The following is a 22,267-nucleotide window of genomic DNA, read 5'->3' on the forward strand; positions in this document are numbered from 1 at the left end:
CTCCCAGGAGGCTTGCTGGGCCTCTCCCTGGTTCCCTGCCCCCGCCCGCCACTGCAAGCAGAGTCCCAGCGCTTTACATGGCACTCGTCTTACTGAAAATGACCAGGTCTTGTGCCCAGGTCTCCCAGCGTTGATGGCAGAGCCAGGATTCAGCCCCAGGCAGGTCACCTCCCCCACCAGGCCAGGTGTGAGATGAAGGTTCAGGGGAGCCTTCATCACGACCTCAGGTGTGAGATGAAGGTTCAAGGGAGCACGGTGGGGCCCCGTCTAGGTCACCTGGGGGCAGCGAGTGGGTTGCCATCTATCCCCTCTCCACCCCCAGGTGCTCTCTGTAACTCTTCCCAGGTGACTGATGCAGACGGGACACAGATCAGTGTCGGAGAGAAACAGCCCCCCAAAGATACAAACCTCCCCATGGAGCCAGGTGCTGCCCTGAGTGGGGGCCTTGGGCCCTTTCAAACGGAGGCCTGGGGGTGGGAGCGACTGGGGAAGAACAATGCCCCCATGGAGAGCAGCCTGGGAGCTGGCAAGGGCGGCTGGGGGCGATCCTGGGGCTTCTTGGGTCAGGCATTCGGGTTTTGTTCTATGTGTGGTGGGAGCCACAGATAGGCTCAAAGCAAAGGAGGCTGTGAGTTGTGCTGTCCACCCTTGTGGTGAGATTTTAATGTGGAGGCCAGGAGGCCAAAGCAGCGTGCTTTGGGGCATTCAGAGGTGAGGAAGAGCTGGTGACAGCAAGCCGCTGCTTGAGGAGTAGGTTAGAGGAAGGTGCCGCCCACAGGCCAGGGAACTCTGGTTCTAGGTCTTGGCCGAATGTGCCTGAGATTTCCTCTCAAGCCCTTGTCCTTGGCCGCAGGAGGGAGACCCCTCTCGGGTCCCTTCCCATGGCAGAGAGCTCAGGCACCCGCCATTCCCCTTGCTCCCCACCACTGGGAAATATGTGAGGGTCCCTGAAGGATTCCTGCCTGGGCTTAACTTCTCATCCTTCCTAATGCCTCTTAACCTAAAATAAGAGGCTGCCTGGCCCTAATCCCTGAGGCTGAGGCCAGAGTGGCCGGCTGCAGGCAGGGTAGGGAGGGCTGTCCCAGGCGGGCTGCTTTCCTTCCAGGAAGAAGCACTGTCCAACAGCCCTGCTGCGTGGGGACCCGGTTAGAGTGGGTCTAGAGAAGGAGCTGCCGCAGGGAAGTTAAGAGTCCCTGTCGTGCCCAGGGAGAGCCCTTCTCAGGCGGCAGGCAATGGTGGTAAGCCCCCACCTGGTGCCACACAGCAGGGCCTGTCTCAGGGCACAGCTGCCAGGGCTCTCCACCTCTCTACTTGCTTGTTCACACTTGCCGGAGAGGCTTCAAGGCAGGCCACTAGCTCAGTCTCCCCTGGTTCCTTAGGCATGGGCTGGGCAGTGAGGTCACAGAAGCCAGGTTCTGCTTGCTGACCTCCTGCCTGGGGCAGCCACATCCTGTTTGGGCCCAGGACTTGGAAGAACACCGCACGCAGCCCCAGTCCCACTGCCCTCCCAGCAACAGCCCTTAGCGTGGGGTCGGTCAGTCTGGCGTCTTGGCTGGGCAGTGCTGTCTGTGGGTTAGAGCCCCTCACTTAGCTCATGAGTGGATCAGGGAACCCAGATCAGCCCAGATAAGACTGAGGCTCGCCTGTCTTCCCTGGGGTGCTGGGGAACTTACCCTCTAGCAACACCCTGAGTAACAAGGGCCCCCAGGGAAAGACGGAAGGACAGCTCTGAGCCCAGGAGTAAACAGGGCCATGCCTGGGGGTGGAGGGAGGAAAGAGAGGAAGCCCAGGGCCAGCTCACACCGATGTGGCAGGCGCCTCTGGCCTTCCGCTGCCATCCCCAGGCAGTGTCCTGAGGGCACCTAACCCTGCCACAGCCAGGACCCAGTGCCGAGTCCCCGCCTGCTTCCAGCCTGTCCCGGCAGCCACCACTGTAGGCGGCAGCCACCTGCTTGGCTGCTCTTCCCAGCAGTTCACACCTCCAGTCCTCCTTCCTGCATTTTAATAGACTTCCCTCGACCCTCAATTCCAAGCATGTTCCTTAGCAAGCCAGTTCCTAGGACCTCCTACTTATGGCATCCCTATTCTCTGGTTAGACAGGAAATAGCCCCATGTGACAAACCATCCCATCCTAGACTCCAACTTCCTTCCCCATTTGGGGGCTGAAGCAGGTTCCCACTACCGATAGTCGTTTCCAAAATTGCTCCCAAGATGTTACTTCCAGTCTGTGTCTCCAGTGCCAAGCTTGTCTATCTCTATAGCAACATAAAAATTGCCACTGTAGGGAGCTCCCGGTGGTCTAGTGGTTAGGATTCCAGGCTCTCCTTGCCGTGGCATGGATTCAATCTCTGGTCATGAACTGAGATCTCACAAGACTTGTGGCGCAGCAAAAAACAAAAAAAAAAAACTGCCACTGTAGATGCAATGATGAGTGAAACCAGCTGTCAGAACCAATGGGGTAGTGAGGAGCTGGCTTATCAGGGAGAACAGCCTCAAACACCCATGTGAACCTCAGCGCAGGGCAGGGCAGGGCAGGGCAGAGGGACCTAGTTGAGTGAGAAAAGACTTCCCGGGGAAGCTCCAACTCCTACACTGAGCTCCAGACCCTCTCCTTTGGCTTTCTTCTTGCTGAATGCCTGGAAAGAATGCTCTTCAAATTTCAGGCGTTTTTGTGTTTCCTGGAAGCCCTTTCCCAGTGGCCCTCCCATAGGCTGAGCAGCCCGGCCTCACTGCTCGTGAGCCATGGTTCACCAGCGTGGCTCAGCCCCACAACAGCCTCTTGGTGGTGCAGCTGAGGGCCGGGGGCCCATGGCAGTTAGGAGTTGCCTGGAGTGGCCAAACAGGCTGCCGGTCCAGGTTTCTGACTCCAAACCCACAGCCCACCCCGTAGAGCTATTTGGGAAAGACAGAGAGAAACCCCCTCCCCCAAACCCGCACACCTCCCCTGTATGTTTCAGTTAGATTGCAGGCTCCCTCTTAGCTGCCACTGTTCACAAGCAAAGGAGAAGTGATTTCTCTGGAGGGTACCTCTGGGTCTCATCTTACCTTTCGACCCTCACATGCCCACCCTTTTGAAGCACTAGGGGCACAACCATGGAGACAGATGAGGGTCTCGGGGCCCCCGGAGAGAGGAAAGGATGCCCCTCACCTTACCCTGGCTCCCCTCTCTGCAGGGCCCACGGACCTCAGCATGAAAGGCGGGGCCTCCACCACCTCCACCACGCCCACGCCCACCCCCTCCAGCAACAGCACCAGCCGGACCATGCCCACCGCCCAGCTCAGCCCCACCGAGATCAGCGCCGTGCGGCAGCTCATCGCCGGCTACCGAGAGTCCGCCGCCTTCCTGCTGCGCTCGGCAGATGAACTGGAAAACCTCATTTTGCAGCAGAACTGACCCTGCGGCTGGTGGAGTGCACTACCCTAGGGAAGGAGGCTCTCCCAGCCCTGGACCGGCTTCCCGCCTCACCAGTTTGGTACCTTTTGTTTTTTGAAAGAGGTGGATCCAAAAGAGCTGTTTCTAAGCCACACTCCAAGCGCCTGAGACTCTGGGCACAAGGACACTTTTTTTTTTTTTTTTTTTGGAATCTCACCACACGGGTGCTCTGACCTGCTTGGAAGAGGCCAACGGGGCAGCTTCGGAAGGGCTGGGCTCCTCCTCCCCAACGAGGCGCTGGGGCCACAGCTCTATGTAGAATCATCTTCGTGGGCCCTGATGTTAGACCCCCCCCACCCCCAGATAATTACCTTTCAAGTCTTAGGTGAGCAGAATCGCATATTTATTGAGAAAAACAAAGTGGACCCTTTCTTCCTCTCCCCTTAGTAATTTATTTTTCTGAAAATGGATTCTTTTGTGTTTGTACAGATTGCCAGTCTGTGTGTGTCTGATCAGAAGGCTGTGTCCCTGTGACCTAACGTTCCATATCACTACACTGGCGTGGGCTGGGGGCCGGCAGGGCGGGGTGGCGGGGGCACCGGGCCAGCCGGCCCTGAGTGCCCAGCACCGCCAAGCAGGAGGGCCTCACCCACACCCACTGCAGAGCAAAGAGAAAAAAATGGCTCCCCACCCCACCCCCCCCCACACAGACGCCCCAGGCACACGGTCACCCGTATTCTACCTCACACTCCAGCGTGGGCTTTTCCAGGGTGTGCCCTGAGCCCGTTCTGAACGGCCGTCTCCCACCTCCCCTCCAAGGGTATCTGCCCGGGAGCTAAGTCCAGAAGGGGAGGCCAGGAGCTGGAGCCCCGGGAGGACCTTGGCCTACGAGAGTCGCCACTGGCTGTCCCCTGGCCTCGGCGCTTGACGGGACAGAGAGCTGGGAGATGGCAGCTGGTCAGCAGGGCCCTTGCCCTCAGCCTGCCCCAGGGACCAGGTCTGCACACTTCTCTGTACAGGCTCTGGCCCCTCGGACACCTGCAGCCTCGAAGGGCCCCTGGTTTCTTCACGGACCCTGGCTGTCAGAAAAGGCAGCTGTGAGCTACCAGGCAGACTGCAGCTCCCTCCCCCCTGCCCCGTGGTTGGAGTAAAGGGACCATCAGAGAAATGGAGAAGCCACTGGGGTTCTCCAAGGATCAGCCCTTCTGAAGGGGCCAGTCCTAGAAGAAACCCATAATCCCTGGAGTGTGAGAAAGGGCAAACAAAAGGCTGGCCTGGTTTCCTTCCTCCCCAATAGGCACTTCCTCTTGCTCAGTGCAATACCTACCAGTGCTGCTAAAACCAGGGATTTGCCCAGACCTCACAAGGCCCGCAGGGCCTCTCCGTGCAACACTCCGTAGCCATGACAGCAGCTCTCTGCTGCCCGCCCCTGCCCAGATGGCAGAAGCCCTCTGTTGCCTTTCCTCCCTCAGAGCAAAGAGGTCCCAGGGGAGCCCGGGCCAAGGGGACCCTAGGATCGAGAGCCACTCGACCCCAAAGCAGGCACCCCCTCCCAAACCAGCTTTTCTGCAGCCAGCCGCCTGCCGGCACTGTGGCAGACCGCCCTCAGGAGGGGTAGGGAGAGGGCTCCAGGGAGGACGCCTCCCCCTCCTCAGATCCAGGACTTGAGCTGTGGGCCCCGGATTCCAGAAAGTCGGAAGGGCAGGGGGGTCCTGCCCCCCTGCTTGCTTCCAGCCCCTGGAGGTTGAGGGTGGCCTTTTCTCTCTCAAGTGGCCTCCAGCACCCCACGCGGCCACACCACCTCTGCCTTCCATCTGACCAGTTCCCAGGCTCCGGTCAGGACACCGAGACCTGCCGCCCTCAGCACAGCACAAGCCCCGGTGCCCGAGGCCACCCCCACACCCCAGCGTCCACACGTCCAGCCCTCACCTGCTCAGTACTACTCCCGGACGTTTGAATTTATGTAAATATTTATTTTTGTGTGTGAACGATACTACGAATCAGTAGATCTTTTGCAAAATGTTACCCCAGGCAATTTGTGAAAATCTTAATGTTGAAAACTGGCAGAGACAATCGCCGCCTTACTTAGAATTCTTGACATCAACTGCTTAACATGTCGTTTCTCCTCCCAGAGGCAGTACCCGGGCCAGGCACTAATGGTTCGCTTCTCTTAAGAGACAGGAGTGAGAAAGATTGGGGAAGGGGCTCCCGCCACCCCCGACACAAGGGATTCAATGTGAAGATCAGTATAGGCTACAGTGTGGAGCCGTGGTTTTGAGTCAAGCTTGTCCTAACTGACCACCTTCAGCAGCCTGGGCGCTGCTGTAAACAGCGTAGGTTCAGTGTGTGTCAGAGAGAGGAAATGAGTGCTAGTGGTCGGGGTCCACTGGGGCTTCCAGAGCCCCTCCAGGACAGTGGGTCCCGTCACACTGACCCCACCTCTTGGTGGGCTCCTTCCTGGTGAAGCTCTCGTGATGGCAGGATCAGGAGCAAGTTACTGTGTGGAAATAGGATATTCCATTAGCTAGTCCAGTCAGGGAACTTCTTCAGTTTCGTTTTTGTTTTAGAAGACACAGCGTCAACCCCGTCCCTCTCCTCCTGACTTGGGAGAGCACCAAAGGCTGGCTCTGCTGAACCTCGCTCGCTGCTGTTCCCCCACCCCGGGGACTGCCTTCTCCCCGAGGGAGCGCCCACAGCCAGTTCTTACGGAGGGCCTCAGGGCACAGATTGATGATTTGGGATCCTAAGTTTAAAAGGAAACGCTAGAGTAGTACACCAGTTCCAGAGTCTTTGCAGGGGGCTAATCCCACAAGGTTGGAATCAGAGGAGAAGTGGGGATTTGGTCTTAGTGGTGGATCATCTTAGTAGACCAGTAAGAGTATAACCCATCTACAGTTCATTTCGTCGTCACCCCTCAGTTTATACCCAAGGACAGTGTTGAGGGGGAGGGGGACCGGCAGGGGGTTAGAAAGGTTTTAGAGGATTTCAAACAGGAGGAACCCAGCCATCCCAATCCCCAAGGGCCACTTTCCACTCCAGGGGTGGTTATAGGATTAACTACCAGTTCATTTTCAAAATGCTGCTTTGAACTCAGAGGGTTGATACTTTTAATTTGTAATTTTTTGTAAAACTTTTTACAAGATAGTAAAGTATTTCACCAGAATACCAGTTTCAATCCGTCCATGGTCTGATTTTTATATAATTTAGTGGTGCTTTAGAAACTTTGTTTTTGTTGTTTATGAGCTAAACAGCTCAGTCCTTTTTCGCCTGTATCTACCTAAGACCAATGTGAACCTTTGTATTTTTGCTCCTAATTTTGGACTCAGTGAAAGTGTACTGTTTACATGTACAGATGCCCCAGTCCCTGTGTGTCCTGCAAGACTCGCTCCCGAGGAGGAAGGTGCACCTCACTGAGCTCATCTGCTTAGCAAAGCCACAAAACAAAAACCTCTCACGTTTTACCTATGTTTCCACCTAAAAACAAAAACAAAAACCCTACACCACACAGAACTCAGATTTGCTGAAAAATACTTTTCTAAGCTCAGAAAAATCTTTGTGCGGCAGATGGCCATATGCCTGTGTCATGTGGTCCATTTAAGAGCAGGGCTCAGAAGGGAGACTTCTTGTCAGCTGCGGGTGGGTAACCACGTGCACTGGTGAAATGGGACAGCAGGACTTGGCGCAGAGCTGGGGAGGAAAGAGCTCTTCTCCTGGCAGCCTGGGAATGGGGAGGTCATGCTAACTCACAGCACCTTTAGGATCAAGCCACCCAAGGTTCAGGGACAACCCAACAGGGTTGCCAATCCCTAGACATATTTGGGAAGAGGTCAAGTTCTCTACCTGAGATGAGTTTTAAGACTTTCCGATGCAGATGGTAGAAGCATTTCTTCAGGGTCCCCTAGAGGCATGACCTCTGGGGAGGGGCAGGGGGCTCCAGACAGGAAGCATATGGCACTTAAGGCAAACAGCAGATGGCACCAACTTCTAAAGGTGACTCAATTACTTCGTCAGTGGCTTCACCTCTAAATTATATTTTTACAGATATGCACCTATGCAACTTAACGTGGCTCTTCTAAGCAGGTGAGGACTTCCTCCTCAACGCTCTATAAAAATGATTTGTGTTCTCTATAGTGAGTTTTTCCAGTAAATGTGGCTTAATATTTTAATTCTTAGAATGTGTCTTCTCTATGTGATGCAACTCAATTCTGTTTTGTTTGTGGAATGACTAGCACAGGCCAACTCCCTCTCCCCTCACTTAACAAAAGACCAATGAGCTGTTAATCGAGCTGTTATCTCCATGGTATTACTTGCTAAATGCACTGATTTCATAAGTATGTGGAATCCTTTTTCTTTTGAATCTGTATATCATATATAAGACTGAATCTACTTAATAAACACTGAATAACAAACCGAATGCTTTATTTCCATGGTGTCCTGTCCACAAGAGCATGGCCAGCCAGTTCTGTTCCCTCCAACTTGTTTGGCCCCAAAAAACCCCTTCAACCAGTAGCCAATAAACTAGCATACAGAAGATCCTTGCTAGATTTTGAACAAATGAACTTTTTTTGGCACCTCACCCATCAGAAAGGGAAAGAAATGGACCTTTCCTGGTCCTCGTCACGTGCTCAGCACAGGCACACACCAAATTGAAATCTCGTGTCTCGTGGCCACCTGCCCAGGGAGGTGCTCTAGCCCCGCTTGCAGGTGAGAAAGAGGGCACGCCAAATGCACGCCTCACCTGAGTGTGGCCAGTGCTCAGCAAGGTCTTAGATGTGGCCGTTTCCCCCAAACCATCCTTTCCCCACGCCCATCCCCTGCAAGGGCGCAGTTCTTCTATGGGCTGAAACCAGACTCAGGCGGCAGTCTCTAAGCGCAGGCTGGGGAAACCGAGGAAACACTGTCCCTGGTCCTGAACCATCAGGCCTCGACACTCCATTTGACCAAAACCTGGGATCCCGTCCTAAAGGAAGCAAAAGAGCTGCTTTTTCTTTCAAAGACGTTGACTGGTGTGCTGCCTTTTTTTTCATTCTACATATAATTAGGTTAAACTTTAAGGAAAACTTGCAGCAACTGACTGGGGCCAAACCCGATTGTCACAAGTTTAAACGCAATTCTGCATGAGTTAAAAGCATAAATACAACTGTTACTATTGCATGCATGCACACACACTATACGGCAGTTGTTCTGAAAACATTTTTTTGTAATGACAAAAGAATCTTTTTTTAAAAAAGTGCAACTGTGCAGTAGCCAAATATATCAAATAGATAAAAGGAAAAGGGTCCACAGTTCTAGTCTAGACCCTGGGACCACAAATCCCACACCCCCTCCTGGGACAACACAGCGGGCCACAGGCGCGGAGTCTGCACTGGCCCAGTGGGAAGCACTTACCTCCAGGTGGCGTCACAGCAGTACGGGCCCTGGGTTCCGAGGAGACGCTTGTGGACAGAGAAGGGCTGGTTCCAGTCTGGCTCCTTGAAATGGGGCTCCAGAGCACTGGTATGGCATGGAGAGCGTAACGTCAAACAGGTGTCCCTGTCGTCAACAATGAGCTCAAGGCCACTCAGTGACTGAGCAGGCGAAGCTCAGTGTACTCGACCAGGGGGGTGGGAGACTGTGCCTGTAACGAAGTTTTAAAGTAATTTAAATGCATTGAGGAAGCTCAGTAGTTACAGGAAACTGAAGGAGAATCCCTTGCAGAGGGATGCAAAGTCCTCTCTCCCCTTTTCTGTATAAACCCAGCTCTTACTAGGTTTAGTGTCCGTCAGCGGGGTTCTTCATTCTTCAGTGAGGAGCTCCAGCTGCCAGGGCAGGGTGCAGGGTGCTCGTAACCCATCTGAAATAATACAGAACACTTTGTGCGTGCGTGCGTGCGTGTGTGTGTGTGCGCACGCACGCACGTGCACTCCTGGGGGAAGAAGGTCCAGAGCTCCCACTCGTGTGTTCCCAATGGAGTTAAGAACCACTGCACTGACAGCTGTCACCGTTTTCCTTACAGAACTTCCATCTACCCCTTCTGGTTCTCAAGGGACATTCATTCCAGGCTTTAAAAATGATGTGCAAAGACATGAGGACGCACAGATCACTGGCACTGTTTGGTTTCAAATATTAACCTCCAGGGTCACAGAGCCTATCTGCTCCATCAATTTAAATGACACCCACCCACGCATACAGCCAGGGCCGCCTCCTCTCAGGGCCCAGGGCAGGCAGATGCTTCAGTCCCTGAGGCCCAAGGGACTGAGTGTATACACACACACACACACACACACGAACACATGTACATGCAAGCACCCCTCTCAAGCAGGGTCTGACTTTCACACGAGCAGACTGAACATGAAACCAAGAGATGACCCTGTGCCAGGCCAGCAAGACAGCACTCCTTCCAAATTCTGAAAGTCTGTTTCCTCGTCCTTTGGACCATGAGTTAAGCAAGCCTGTCCTCCCAAGGACCCACCTCTAAACCCAGGACTACACACTCTACCATAGAGAAATGTCTGCTCTGCCTGCAGCAGCACTCAGCACGCCACACGGGTCCCCTCTCCACAGCTCCTCTCCGGGGTGCAGGTCAAACAGGCACCAGGAGCTGTACTGCGCTCTCCCGTGCATGCACAGAGCTAGGGTCTTGGCCTTGGGCAAGTGAACAGGCTGGAGCACCCCCTAGGCACCGCACACTACAGTTTATGAAGTGGCAACTAGTAACCCAAATCAGAGATGAGCGAGTTACCAGAGGCTGAGTGACTTGCCCCTACCACGGTACTGGCAGGCAGCCAGGCCCTCTGCAAACCATTCCACCCTCCTGATGAGATGCAAGTCTTTGACTGCGTTCTAAGCAGCTGCAGAAGTGAGCCAATTCCGAGACGTGAAGGCACAAGCACATGTCACCACCAGTCACCTGTCACACAAAGCCCCCGACCTTGACTTCTCCACCCACACCTTGATCAGACAGCAGCACCACAGAATTACAGCTTGTTACTGCCCCACGCGCAAGATCTACTTTCTCCAATTCACGGGAAATGAATGGATACGTACTTGAATTAACCTTTAAAGTCAAAGGTCTTCTATCCACTCAGGCTCATCAACCAGCACCAGACCCCGTATCTCAGGCCAGCCCCACCCTCACCGCTGCTTGTCACCCTCCCCACAGATACCCAGGGATCTCAGGCAACCTCGGGTTCAGCGAGGCAGTCAGGATGAACAGCTGTAGAGGGATGTCACAGTTCATGATTGGATTCTCAAGAGGAAAGGAACCTCACTGCTCACATGGGATTTCTGCTTTCCAGTCCACACAGTGGATAACAGGTATGTTCACCACCTCACGCACAGGGTGTGAAGACCTGCGACACTAACAAGTCATGCCTTAGGAACTCACCTCACAAAAGAACTCCGCACACAAAAACGTCAGCTCCAACGCCGAGGTGAGGTGAGCCAGTTTCTTCCCCGTCAGCCTGACCTTCCTCCCAGCCCAGCAAGACGGCCGCAGAAGACAACAGAGACCACAAGTGCACATTGTACAGGTTTATTTTTCCAAGACCACAGAGACATACAAGAGCAGTGCTTTCCGTGGCGGACCAGTTTCCAACCGTCCCCTCGAGTGGCCCCAAAGGTCACAGCAGAAGGAAGAGGAGGATCAAACATGCTTGGGCCTCTGCTCCCTGTCTTTGGTAAACAAGACTCTGGAAGTTGACAACCAGGACTTGGCCAATACTGCACTTAAATCACCACGTCTTTGCCAACTTCCCACTCGTGCTGCAGATGACACAAATGCCACACTGGAGGAAAAGTGGGGGAAAGACAAGACCTTCCAGATGAAATGAGGCTTGCTGAAGTCATACCAATTTCACAGCTCACACAGACGCACTCGCACAGGGAGACCTAAGTTCAACAAGGAGGATGCTCAACTCACAACTCGAGGTACAAGATAAGGCAGGAAGCAGGGAGGTGAGACAGCTCTGGAGACATCTACTTGCTGGGAACATGTTGGGAGAGAGGCCGGAGGCTGGCACGGCTGTTTCTTCCTTAACCTGCTGTCACAGGTGTGTCCAGTGGAGCCCTGTGGCCCCAGGAGAGTGTGGTCCCGGGTTACTGCTGACAGGTGGCGCGCCTGGGGCTGGGAACGGAAGGAAGGCCCACGTGGGGGCTGCCCAGGGCGCTCACCCTAGAATCCAGAAGCACTTAACACTGGTGGTGGTGATTGGTCACACATGGCAGCGACCTGCCAGTGAAGGCTGGAGAAGAGATGAGGAGCAAGACACGTGTGCCCAGCAACGAGTGGCCAGGGTGCCAGTGGCTCTGCAGCTGCAGCAGGTCCACTGGCTGACCGGTGACCAAACACTGGGACAACTGGCAGGTCGTTAGGTCAATCGCTCCACCCCTCACGTTGGGCGGCACAGCACGCAGTGGCTCTGACACGGGTGGAGAGAAGTCAATTACACCACTTTAATGCAACGATGCTGAAGACGTGAAATAAGGGAGAGTCGTTTGTGTTCTCTGTACAATACATCCATTTACAGAATCAGCCAGTACTGTGTACAACATATAAATATATGGTAAAACATCAGAGGTGCATAGAGCATACTTACAGAAGCCAAAAGTTCACTTTATACATCCAAGGATAAAGAGTTAAAAATATAAAAATAAGAAAAACACACTGCTTTGAAATGTAAAATGACTTTCACATACACAGGTGTGTTGGAGATGCCCACTCCCACAGAGTCCAAAGTGATGCCCAAGGTGTTGTGCAGGTGAATTCACCTGCCAAATGTCTGGACACCTGACTTAAAAGGAGGAAAGACAATCCTAGCCCTGACCTGTTGTCCAAGCAGGTCTGTTCGAGGTTCCGAAAGCTCCTGCAGGCCAGTGGGTTATTCGGAGACAGGTAAGTCCCAAATTGGCCTCGGCAACAGAACCGAAGATCACACTGGCTCCATCAACTGGCAAATGACTGGCTGTGACCTTGAGGTCAGCAGGTGCTTAAGCCCCCTGGTGGGCGCTGCTGGGAGCTGCTTTAACCCTGTGCTGGCTTCTTCCCCATCCACTCCCCAGAGGAGCAGCCGCAGGAAAGACGGAGGGGACAGTGGAAGACTGACATCTCTACTCAGTTCGGGTAGGTTAGTCCCCTGGATGGAGAACACAACCTTCTCGCTTCAGTTTCGAGGCCCTCCGAGTCTCAGGGAGGCTCCCCCACATCACACCAAGCTCTGTCTCTGTGACGAGAGCTTGGGCTAGCCAGCTGGCCTTGGGCAGCCCAGCGAGCTGCCCTGCAGGAAACCCTTCCAGCAAGACCCAAAGGGCCAACAAGTGGCCAAGGGGCTTTAACACTATAGATTTCAGGGAGCAGCAAGAGAACTCTTGCCTAGAGAGACAGAGTCTGTTTTATCAATGATATTCTGTATACAGATTTAAGATCCATCATTATCAAAATACACACACTAAATATACAACTTTTCCCATGGCCATAATTTATTATCTCACCACAAGGCACAATACACAGAGCTTTGAGGGTCCAATACAGTCATCGTGACAGAATGCACCGCAGCCCTGGCACATGATCATGGCTTTCAGGCTGCACGCACACTGGAGTGAGATGCTTTCCACTGTGCTGCTGTCGGTGAACATTTGCAAGGAGAGGGATGCACTGTGGCTCGCACCAAAGTTTGCTTTGTGGCTCAGCTGCACCACACTTCCGGCCAAGCCTTTGGGAAAAGGGGGGGAGCCGGAGGAGTAATTAAAGCTGGTGGAACTTAGCTGGAGTTTGGAAAGCTTCCCATAAAATGCCTGCTTGATGTTGAGTTGGGAGGGGATGGAAGAAGGCTCCAGAGGCTGACTGAGCCCTTTCCCGGGCTCCCGGGGTAATTTCCAGAAGGGCAAATCAAGGACAAAGGGCATCCCTTGCAAGTGATCCACCAGCTCCCGGGGACCAGGCCCCACTGCCTTTCTGTTCTCTGCATCCACCTTGAGAGGCCCTCCACCAAGAGTCTTTTCGCTCTTGATGCTGCCAACAGAGGCAGGCGGTGGCTTTGGGGCCCAGTCTTCCCTGGCAGTCTGTATGCCACCGGACAGAGAGGTTTTGCCTGGCCCTGACTTCCTATTGGGAAAAGTGGGAGGGGCCTCCGCAGGCAGTGGCGTCGGCTCCACCAGCCGGGGGCACTGAAGGGCTGCAGCTGCGTTCTTGGAGCCAAAGAGCTTCTTCCCTTGGCCTCCCACACAGTTCTGATCCCCCAGGGCCCGACCTGCCTGATCAGGACCGGAGGAGACCGCATTTGGAGATGAGAAAAGAGGGGCTCTCGAGGTAGTGAGATTTCCCAGACTCACACCTGGGGCAGCAGTTGAAATACTGCACTGGGACAGGTCACGAGCTTCCTTCTGATCTTCAAAACTGAAGGAAGATAACTGTTCTTTGAAATCCACTTCTGCTTTCCCAGAGGCAGCCACTGGATTGGTCACTGGATATAGGGAGTCTAAACTCGGGGCGTTCTTGGACATCTTTAGGGGCGCCCCAGGAGCCTGGCTAGCCTCCAGCCGGGCAAAGCCGGTACTTGCTTCACAGCTCTCAGGTAGCAGAGACTCTGGACTGCTCTTGCCAACTTCGCACCTGTTCACCCCAGGATCTTGCAATGACCCCATCCCCAGGGAGCCACCAGGGCTCTGCTCTGCTGTAAGTGGGAGTTGTGGGGGTTCGGGTTTGCTGCCGCCGTGGGCTGGAGGGAGAACCTTCTTGAGGGGCAAGTGGCCCTGCAGCAACTGCATCACAAGGGGGTTAGCAGCCTCCACTGAGGACACAGGCCTGCCCAGGGACATGGGTCTCGGCTGGTACTCGGGACTGGCCAGCAGCAGGGAGTCCGGGATCTTTGGGGGAACTGCACATACTCGAGACACCCAGCTCTGAGGAGCAACCATCCCATCTGTCCTGGTAACCAGACTCAGGTCACCATTCACCTTGGAGAGCGAGGCACAGCGGTTCCAACTGTGTTTCTCACCCTGCTCAGCCACCAAGGACCTCTTCGGCCCCAAAGTTTCACCAGGCTCGGCCTCACTGCTGTCCTCGGAGAAGTGGCCTTCGAAGTCAGAGGCAGTGTCTGTGGACTCGCTGTGAGGACTCAGAGCTTCCGAGTCTCCATTGATTCTGGGCTTGTCACCTTCCAGCCGTCTGCAGTCGCTGCCGCTGCTGTCAACACAGCCAGACTGCACTGTCCAGAGTGAACCCAAGTGGACGGGGGGATCCAGACCCTCCTCCACTGTCAAGCCCACAGGCGATGCTGGGATGAGTGGGGCCGCTTTCTCCCACTTCTCTCTGACCTGGGACTTAACAGACGGGACCTCTTCTCTGGAGTCAGGTTCAGGCTGTCCGCCTGCTTCATCATTTGACAGGCCAGGCCTCCAAGGAGCAGCACCAGGGGAGACAGGAGCCTCGGTTTTCAAGTTTTCCTGTCTAGAAGAACTTTCCCTCGTGGGTGGGCCTGAGTCATCAAGTTCTGATTCATCATCAAATGGTCTGTCTTGCAGGCAACTGGCCAAGGATGATTCGGGGATGGAACTGGGGGTCACGTTCACAGGATCCTTCATGGTGGGATTACTGCCACTGTCTGGAGCCTGGCCAGTTCCTTCTTCTAATTCAGTAGGCCCCGCCAGAGCCCGAACAGGACTGTTCTCTGAGGGGATCATAGGTGCTAGCTCCTCATCACCCCTTTCCCAGGCAGTGGTACCAGACCCACATTCAGTTCTACCTTCTGGATGCAAATCAAGCTGCTCAACTAACCTCTCAGGTTCTGGGATTCTAGAGGGCAGTGGGGGCAGAGCCTGGCATGGCGGGTCCCGAGTGGGTGCAACGGGGAGTCGGGAGGCATCTTCCAGCCCGCCGCTGGGGCCATCTGGGACCCTCTGCAGTGGGCAGCTCTTCCCCTTTCTGAGAGAAGCCAGGTCCTCTCTCCTGGCTCTGGACACGGCAGTTTCAGCCTGGGCGTGATCCCCATTTAGAGGACAAGGCGGCAGTAGTTGTGTTCGCTGTAGATCTGACGCACACTCTCCAGGGGCACTCGGGGCTCCCCGGGGCTCAGGGTGGCCACAGGCCTCACCACCATCACCACTGCCGCCGCCTCTGCCACCTCCCTCATCGGTGGCCCCGCCGCCACCTCCACCCGGGCCACCCCCACCTCCGATGGCAGTGGTGGCCGCCTCTCGACGGCAGTGGTGGCCGCTCGCCCCTCGGACCTGCAGAGCACGGGCTTTAATGTCTGCAAGGGTCCTGGCACCAGTCCAGCCCCGGCAGGAGGACTCCGTGACGGGGACGATGCGGGGACATATCTGGTAAGTGGGCTGACCTTTAACCACCCAGGGTGGTTTGATACGTGAAAGTTGAATCTGCAAGAGAAGAACAGAACAGTTTTAATTGACTGAGTGCTCTGACCTAGAAACCGTTAAGCTAAACTGGGATCCTAGTAGCTTAAAAGTCATGGCCTAGAGAATCAAATCATTTCATAGCTGTCTAAGATATTACACCATTCTGAAGACCCTGCTCAAGGGCTGTTAAGTTCCATACTCCTAAATTTAAGTTCTGGTGGGACAGTGTGAGTCACTACACAAAGAATCTACCACCACCTAGATTTTAAAACCCCTCAGGGTTCTGACCTGTACAGATAATGGTGAACAACCAAGTGAGGAAGAGAAGAACCTTAGCCCCGGGCTATTCAAGTTAAGTCTCAAGAACAGCTCTCTACAGAGAGCTCTACACTCTCACATAATTAGCACAAGGGCCCAGGGCCTTCTGTCCCTATAAAGGAGCCCCACAAATCTCCTGTCCCTCAAAGGCCCAGGCTCAGGGCAGCCAGGATCACACAGCCACCTACCCGGATGGGCGGGACTTTGGGCTCCTCTTTGGTGGGCTGTGGCTTTTCGGGGTGAACACTTTCAATTGTGTTACGAAAGGACTGACGATCTTCAAGCCGGGGCTTCTTTTCGGGAAAGGAGGCAGAGGTCGCCTGCTCAAAGGATTTCCTCTTCTGATCCTTGGGTTCCTGATCCACGGTCTCCTGCAGCAAGCTGGGAATTCTGTCTGGAGACGCGGAGACACGTGCTGGGTCATTGGGACTGGGCTGGAGCCGGGAGGCCACACTTTCCACTGGGAATTCGGGACTCTCTGGGTTGGATGCTGCGGAGGACGTGCCAGGTGGGTGGGGGCTGCCCACCCCTGCTGCGTCGGTCTTAGCCTCCCCGTCCTTGTGCAGGGGGATGTCTAGTGCCACAGACTGTGCGTCTTTAGCGATCTCTGCTTGTTCTGGCTCCTGTCTTTTGTAAAGATTCCTTCGGGCTCTGGTTCGAAGATCTGGCCGAGAGCGTTTCTTGAAATGCCCATCTCGCTGCCGGGTGGCCGGGCCACGCTGTGACCGTGTTGATTCTGAGACACGCAGGTCACTCTTGATTTCAGCCTCCTCCTGGCCCACGTTCTGCTGCAATGACTCTTCTTTGGTTAAACCCAGCCTGCAAACCAAAGTCAGACTGTCAGCTACAGAGCAGACAGAGCACATCCACTACGTATGACACACACTCAGACACTAGACTTCTCAGAACAAAACCAATCTGCATGGTAACCATACGAAATCCTACGTCAGCTTCCTCACAAATGGCATCAAGTCAAATGAGAGTCCCTGCGACCTCCAGTTCTCAAGAAACATAGCAACACGCACAGCTTTGAGAATCCCTGCTTCTGCCCACCGCACCCCACCCCCACCCATCATCCCCAGAAGCCACACCACAACTCATAGCTCCCAGGGCCTTACTTCTGTCCATAGTAGTCTTCGAAAAACTTTTCTTTCCATTGTTCCACTTTCTTTTCCTTCTCCATTTCTTGTCGTATCCTGACCTGCATCTCATGAGTGAATTCACCTAGAGAGAAACAAAACTTTTCGAGTGGCATATTAAGGAGATTAATATGCCTCAGGAAAAGCCGAATCCTGCTGTTCTACCATGTCAGGAGTTTACAAAACAACACGTGGCTTTGGGGAGCTTGAAAATCATTTCCTACCCCTTACTATCTTCATGCTGGCTCCTGGTTTCCTCCCAGGCCCTCTCACGTCCTGCCCTTACTCAGGACAGAACATGTCTATTATAAGGGAAATTGACTCCTCTCTAGGGTCCTCAGTCCTTGGAAAGCAAGCAACACACTGATCAAAAAAGCAGAACAAAACCAATCAACAAGAGAACCGTTCTTACTCCACACACAGTGAGAAGTTAACAGAGCAGGCTGAGACAGGTCTGCTGACAAGGTGGGCCCTTGGCTGACATCTGGGAAATTGGATTTCAGGAGGGTTCCCAGCCCCTAGCTGACAAGAATGGCTCACTGTGCCTAAACAGTTTATGCAAACCAGATGGTTTAATGGGGAGCACCTGCTTTCCTTTGGGGACTCTCAAATTCAGGTATGCACCAGGCAAAAGCTTCCTACATGATCAGCTCCCAATAAAAACACGAGGCACCAAGTTCTGGACGAGCCTCCAGGTAGACTACCCTTCACTTACATGCTCACAGTCCTTGCTAAGGGAGCTGAGCACATCCGGTGGGACTTCGCTGGGAGAGGACCTGGGAAGCATGTGCCTGGTTTCCCTCGTTTCCCTTTGCTGATTTTGGTCTGTATTCTTTGCTGAAGTAAACTACAGCTGTGAGAACAACTACGGGCTGAGTCCTCCGAGCAAATCATCAAGCCTGGAGAGAGGTCCTGGGGACCTCCCAGCGCAGTTTCCACATAGCCTCCCCACAAAAGGCCCTGTGGTTAGGACTCTGTGTTTCCACTGCAGGGGAAATGAGTTCAATCCCTGGTCAGGAAACTAAGATCCCACATACTGTGCAGCAAAAAAATATTACAGAGAAGCTAATACTCACTCCAAGTGACAATGTCTAAAAAGACAAGAGTACCTGGTGGAACTTAAAAAGCAGGTCAATGCCACAGTTACTGGAAAGAATAGGAGTTTACAGTTTTAATGATGAAGAGGCAACATAGATGAATATATATACACACAAAACAGTGAAAGCTAAAACACTCTTGTAGCTTCTTCAGAGCTATGGGGTACTATATCCACATCAATTAGAGGAAAGCCTGCCTTATACTCAATACTCCTTGGGGGGAAAAAAAAAAAAGATCATTGAAAAATGAGCGTTTGGATTTTAAACACCAGGAGACAAGTGACACCACACATGGCGGGCACCTCTTAAGCCACTGGGACGAGAACGTCTACTCACCATCAGCCAGGCGTTCCCGCCAGCTCTGAGCTGCGTGGGTGAAAAACTCATTGTTCAGCGCACTACTGCTGAGACGTAACAGGCCATCAGTCCCCACCTAGAAGGAATGAGGCCAAAAAAACAGGCACATGAATGAAAACAAACAATAAAGAATCTTAGAAAGAACAGAAGCTGGTGCAGAGAGCGCAGGAAGCCTCCCATCCACACCTGTCTGTCTACTTCGGGCAGGAGGAAGAGGAGCTGCTGCTGGAAGTGGGACGGCAGGGCATGGAAGGTCCGAGAGTTGATCAGGGCCCGGAGGTTGGTGTTGACGAGAATGGACCCAGGTGTCTCAAAATCGATCTCTTCCCCTCTGTTGCGCTTCATTTGACCTGTAATTTTTCAAGCCATAAGAAACAAAATGTAGATTTTCAGCTTCTTAAAGCAAAAAAGCCAATGCCAACTGAGGGAAAACTTTGGTGGCAGCAATCAAGCTACCCAGAACTTATCTGCACACATTCTGCTCAATCGTCTAATCTAGTCTAACCTATTGGTTAGACTAACCTATTGGTACCATCGAACTTAAGAGAACACTTGGGCTGGCATCACCTCAGACAAGACTCTTGTAGCACACTGTGTCACAGCCTGAAGGGATACTCTTCCCAGAGAAACTCAGGCCAGGGGCAGACTCTGAGCTTCCCTCCCAAATTTGGAGAACAGGCTCCACGAAGTCAATGGGAGAAATTATGAAGTTGTCGAAAAGCAAACCTAGTGAGTGTCCTACAGAAAAATCTGCAGAAGTCTTCTGTGAAGGGAGTGGAGAGGTCTGACCTCCAAGCAGAAAGGTAGTAAGAGATGTTTAAAGCCCACTGAAATGTCAATGCCTCTCACAAAGCCTCGGCCAATGGGATACAGGCCTGTGAGTCTGAATTGGAGCACTGCTGAGGAGCTGGAGAAGCTGCAGGACAGTAAACCCTGATGCCACGGGGGCAATGGCTTATTCTCATCCTCGGAAGCCAAGGTTAATCTTCCTAATGGCTTCATGGGACCCTTCTACAAAAATCCAGTATGTGGGCTTTGAGACATAAAGCCAGAAGTAGCAAATGGCATACTAGCCTTGCTAAGAGCCCCACTCGGGGTAGGGGGTGCATGCTACTGAGTTTATTTGCATGCCCCAAATGGATGGCTCCCACCCCACATACTGACTAGGTTATAAACAAAGGCGTCTGATGGAGACTACAGATGTGGAGAACAAACTTGGCAGGATGCTACCAAAGAAAGAAAACAAACGCTGGAATGCTCCACTGAGAAGTTCAGAAGCCATTCTCACTCACTTGAGCACTTTCTGAACCATATCAAGGCTGGCAGAGGCTAGGCCCTTACAGGGACAACAAGAAGCACTGTGGACCATCTGTGCCCACAGGGAGTCCTCTCAGGCTAGCAGAGAAAACTCTGTGAAATAACCAAACTACAAGCTGAAAGCCAAAGGGAATAAAAAAAATAGAGGGCCACCCAAGAAGTAATAACACACCATAGAAACTACAAAGGAAGTGGAGCAGAAGACATCATCATCTCTAGGCCTGCAGGGGCCCCTTACAGGCAGGGAAATGAGCGCTAAGCCACTCACCTGTGGCCGGCTTCCGGAAGCCTCTCAGGAGCGGGGCAGGGTCCCGGGCGAGCTCGGCCTGGCCACGGATAGCAGCGCTGCCCAGGGCCGGAGAGCCGCCGCTGCTGCTGGACGGGCTGCCGCTCTCGCCATCGGCGTGGCGGCCCGAGAACCCTGAAGGCACAGCATTCCACGGGTCAAGAGCATCACGTGCTGCGCCCACGGCTCTCAGACAAGCTTACTTCTCCCAGCTCTCCCTGAGATGCTGCCAGCAATACCGGTGCTTCCATGGCCCAGCCTGGGGCTGTCAGAGATCACCACCTCCTGGTCTGGCTTTAAAATATCACGTAAGAATGCCAAACCGCTGTCTTTAGTTTGCACAGCACTGCACCTTTTACCAAGCACCTGCACACACCTTCACCGGACCCTCACGACCGCCCCGTGAGGCCCAAGGGAGGGCGCCCAGCGGAGCCCGCGCCAGAACCTAGGTTGGGTCTCACCACCACGGTGCGCCGCCTGTCAGAGGAGGGCTCCTGACTGTACTGGCTTGGCACTACCTGGGCCAGAAACTGCTGCCAGAGGGAGGCAGGCCCCAGGACCTGAGGAAGGAGCATCACAACCACGAGGTGGCACGTACCTGATGCTGATTCCACGTGGGCCCCGTTTACCTTCAGAGGAGTCAGGACAACTCGAGGCAGCATCACCCCTGTCTTTTTCTTCTGCTTGTTTGCCTGTTTCCCCAGAGAGAATACAAAAGGAGACTGTGTCACCTGCAGGTCACACCAGCTGTCCCTCTCGGACCATTGTCTCCCCTGCTGTCTTGTAAAAGAGAATTAGTGTCAACCAGTAGAGGCAGATAATGCGGACAGCAGCAATGACTCAGGCTATGGAGCCACCGTGCCAAGCATCATCCCATTCTGAAAAGAATGCACTGTTTTCCCCAATTTCCAGATGAAGAATCTACCCAAAGCTAGTGAGTGGTGGGCCACAATTCAAACTACTGACTCCCAAGCTCATGTTCTTTCTCCCCACTGTTCTACTTCTCCCTGCATGTTCCTAGGTTTTTCATAAATACAAACGAAATCATCCATCCACAGTAAAAAGAAAAAACAAACCACTCTGTTCTCAGATCTACTGCCCACTTTCCCTAAGGCCCACTTTCAAATGATACTAACAGGTGGAGACCAAAGTGATTTTCTGCACACTTTCACATGCTCACTGAACACAGCAGGAGGAGTTCTGTCTTGTGCCTGCCTCTTTATCTACCCAGCCCAGTCATGAAGCACCCCCACCTGTGAGGAAGCTCTGCAGCTGTCCCTGGGGTTGGAAAGAGGCCGACTCTGAGATTCCGTAGAACAGGAAGCATTAGAAGATGTTTCATCGAGAGAAACTGGAAGAGAGGGAAGTAAAGGCTAGTCCCCAGTTCAACTGTTTGTGGCTCTTCACCCATCTTGTCAAAGGCACTTACCATCGTTTTCACCACTCACAGTGCTGGCTTCATTAGACCCACAGCTCTCCACATCAGCTGTGTCCTCTGGCTCCTCTCCCTCCACCACAGCTGGACTGCGAGACCACTGCAGGGCATCCTTCTGTGACAACAAGGCATGACTCAGGTGAGCAAAACCCTACAAATCCTACAAGCGCAGCCGTCATTCCTAAATGCATACTGCTTGCGGAGATGCGGGATTTAAATACCGATTAAATTCCCATCCCTTTCTAACTGACCGCATTCTTCGAAAATTCTTTTCATATATACATCAAGAAATTTAGATATAACTTTGTATCTAATCATTCATTAAACATTTATGAGGTGTCTCCTATAAGCTACACCATGCTAGTTTTGGGGTGGGGGGTGAGGTGGGACTAAGGAGAGGAATCAGAGCCTCGCCCCCAAATGAGTAGAGGAGAAAGTCCAAACTGTAACAATACAAAGCATGGGGATAGAAGAGAGCAGGGGCAGCCCAGAGAGGGGAGCATCTACTCACTAAGCTGGAGCAGAGACAGCTTGGAGGTACAGAAAGGGGATTAGGACCAGGGAGGTAAGTTTTCCAGGAGATGGGTTGCTTGAGCTGAGTTTTAAACAGCA

The 22,267-nt window shown here is 53.3% G+C and overlaps 2 protein-coding genes across 9 annotated transcripts in view; one reads left to right on the forward strand and one right to left on the reverse strand.

The window, feature by feature from the left end:
* Positions 1-7,787, forward strand: part of NOL4L (nucleolar protein 4 like) — a 131,579-nt gene extending 123,792 nt beyond the window's left edge. For 4 of the 5 annotated variants that reach the window (XM_044927741.2, XM_044927742.2, XM_044927744.2 and 1 more), the window contains 2 exons: positions 323-424; positions 3,174-7,787. In XM_044927741.2, coding sequence (XP_044783676.1) covers positions 323-424; positions 3,174-3,394 — 323 coding nt within the window. In that variant the 3' untranslated portion in view covers positions 3,395-7,787. The remainder of the gene's footprint in view (positions 1-322; positions 425-3,173) is intronic. The other variant, XM_025263667.3, reaches the window with a different exon arrangement.
* Positions 7,788-10,870: 3,083 nt separating this feature from the next.
* The window catches only part of ASXL1 (ASXL transcriptional regulator 1), a 66,098-nt gene continuing 54,701 nt past the window's right edge, over positions 10,871-22,267 (reverse strand). For 2 of the 4 annotated variants that reach the window (XM_025263663.2, XM_025263662.2), the window contains 9 exons: positions 21,650-21,770; positions 21,474-21,571; positions 20,819-20,912; positions 20,203-20,355; positions 18,804-18,967; positions 18,597-18,693; positions 17,143-17,248; positions 16,213-16,843; positions 10,871-15,727 (listed from right to left, as the gene is read on the reverse strand). In XM_025263663.2, the coding sequence (XP_025119448.2) occupies positions 12,833-15,727; positions 16,213-16,843; positions 17,143-17,248; positions 18,597-18,693; positions 18,804-18,967; positions 20,203-20,355; positions 20,819-20,912; positions 21,474-21,571; positions 21,650-21,770 (4,359 nt within the window). In that variant the 3' untranslated portion in view covers positions 10,871-12,832. Of the gene's footprint in view, positions 15,728-16,212; positions 16,844-17,142; positions 17,249-18,596; positions 18,694-18,803; positions 18,968-20,202; positions 20,515-20,818; positions 20,913-21,473; positions 21,572-21,649; positions 21,771-22,267 lie in introns of those variants that run through there. The other 2 variants (XM_044927738.1, XM_044927739.1) reach the window with 2 other exon arrangements.

The sequence above is a fragment of the Bubalus bubalis genome, chromosome 14 (genome assembly GCF_019923935.1).
Source record: "Bubalus bubalis isolate 160015118507 breed Murrah chromosome 14, NDDB_SH_1, whole genome shotgun sequence".
In the NCBI taxonomy this organism is placed as follows: Eukaryota; Metazoa; Chordata; class Mammalia; order Artiodactyla; family Bovidae; genus Bubalus; species Bubalus bubalis.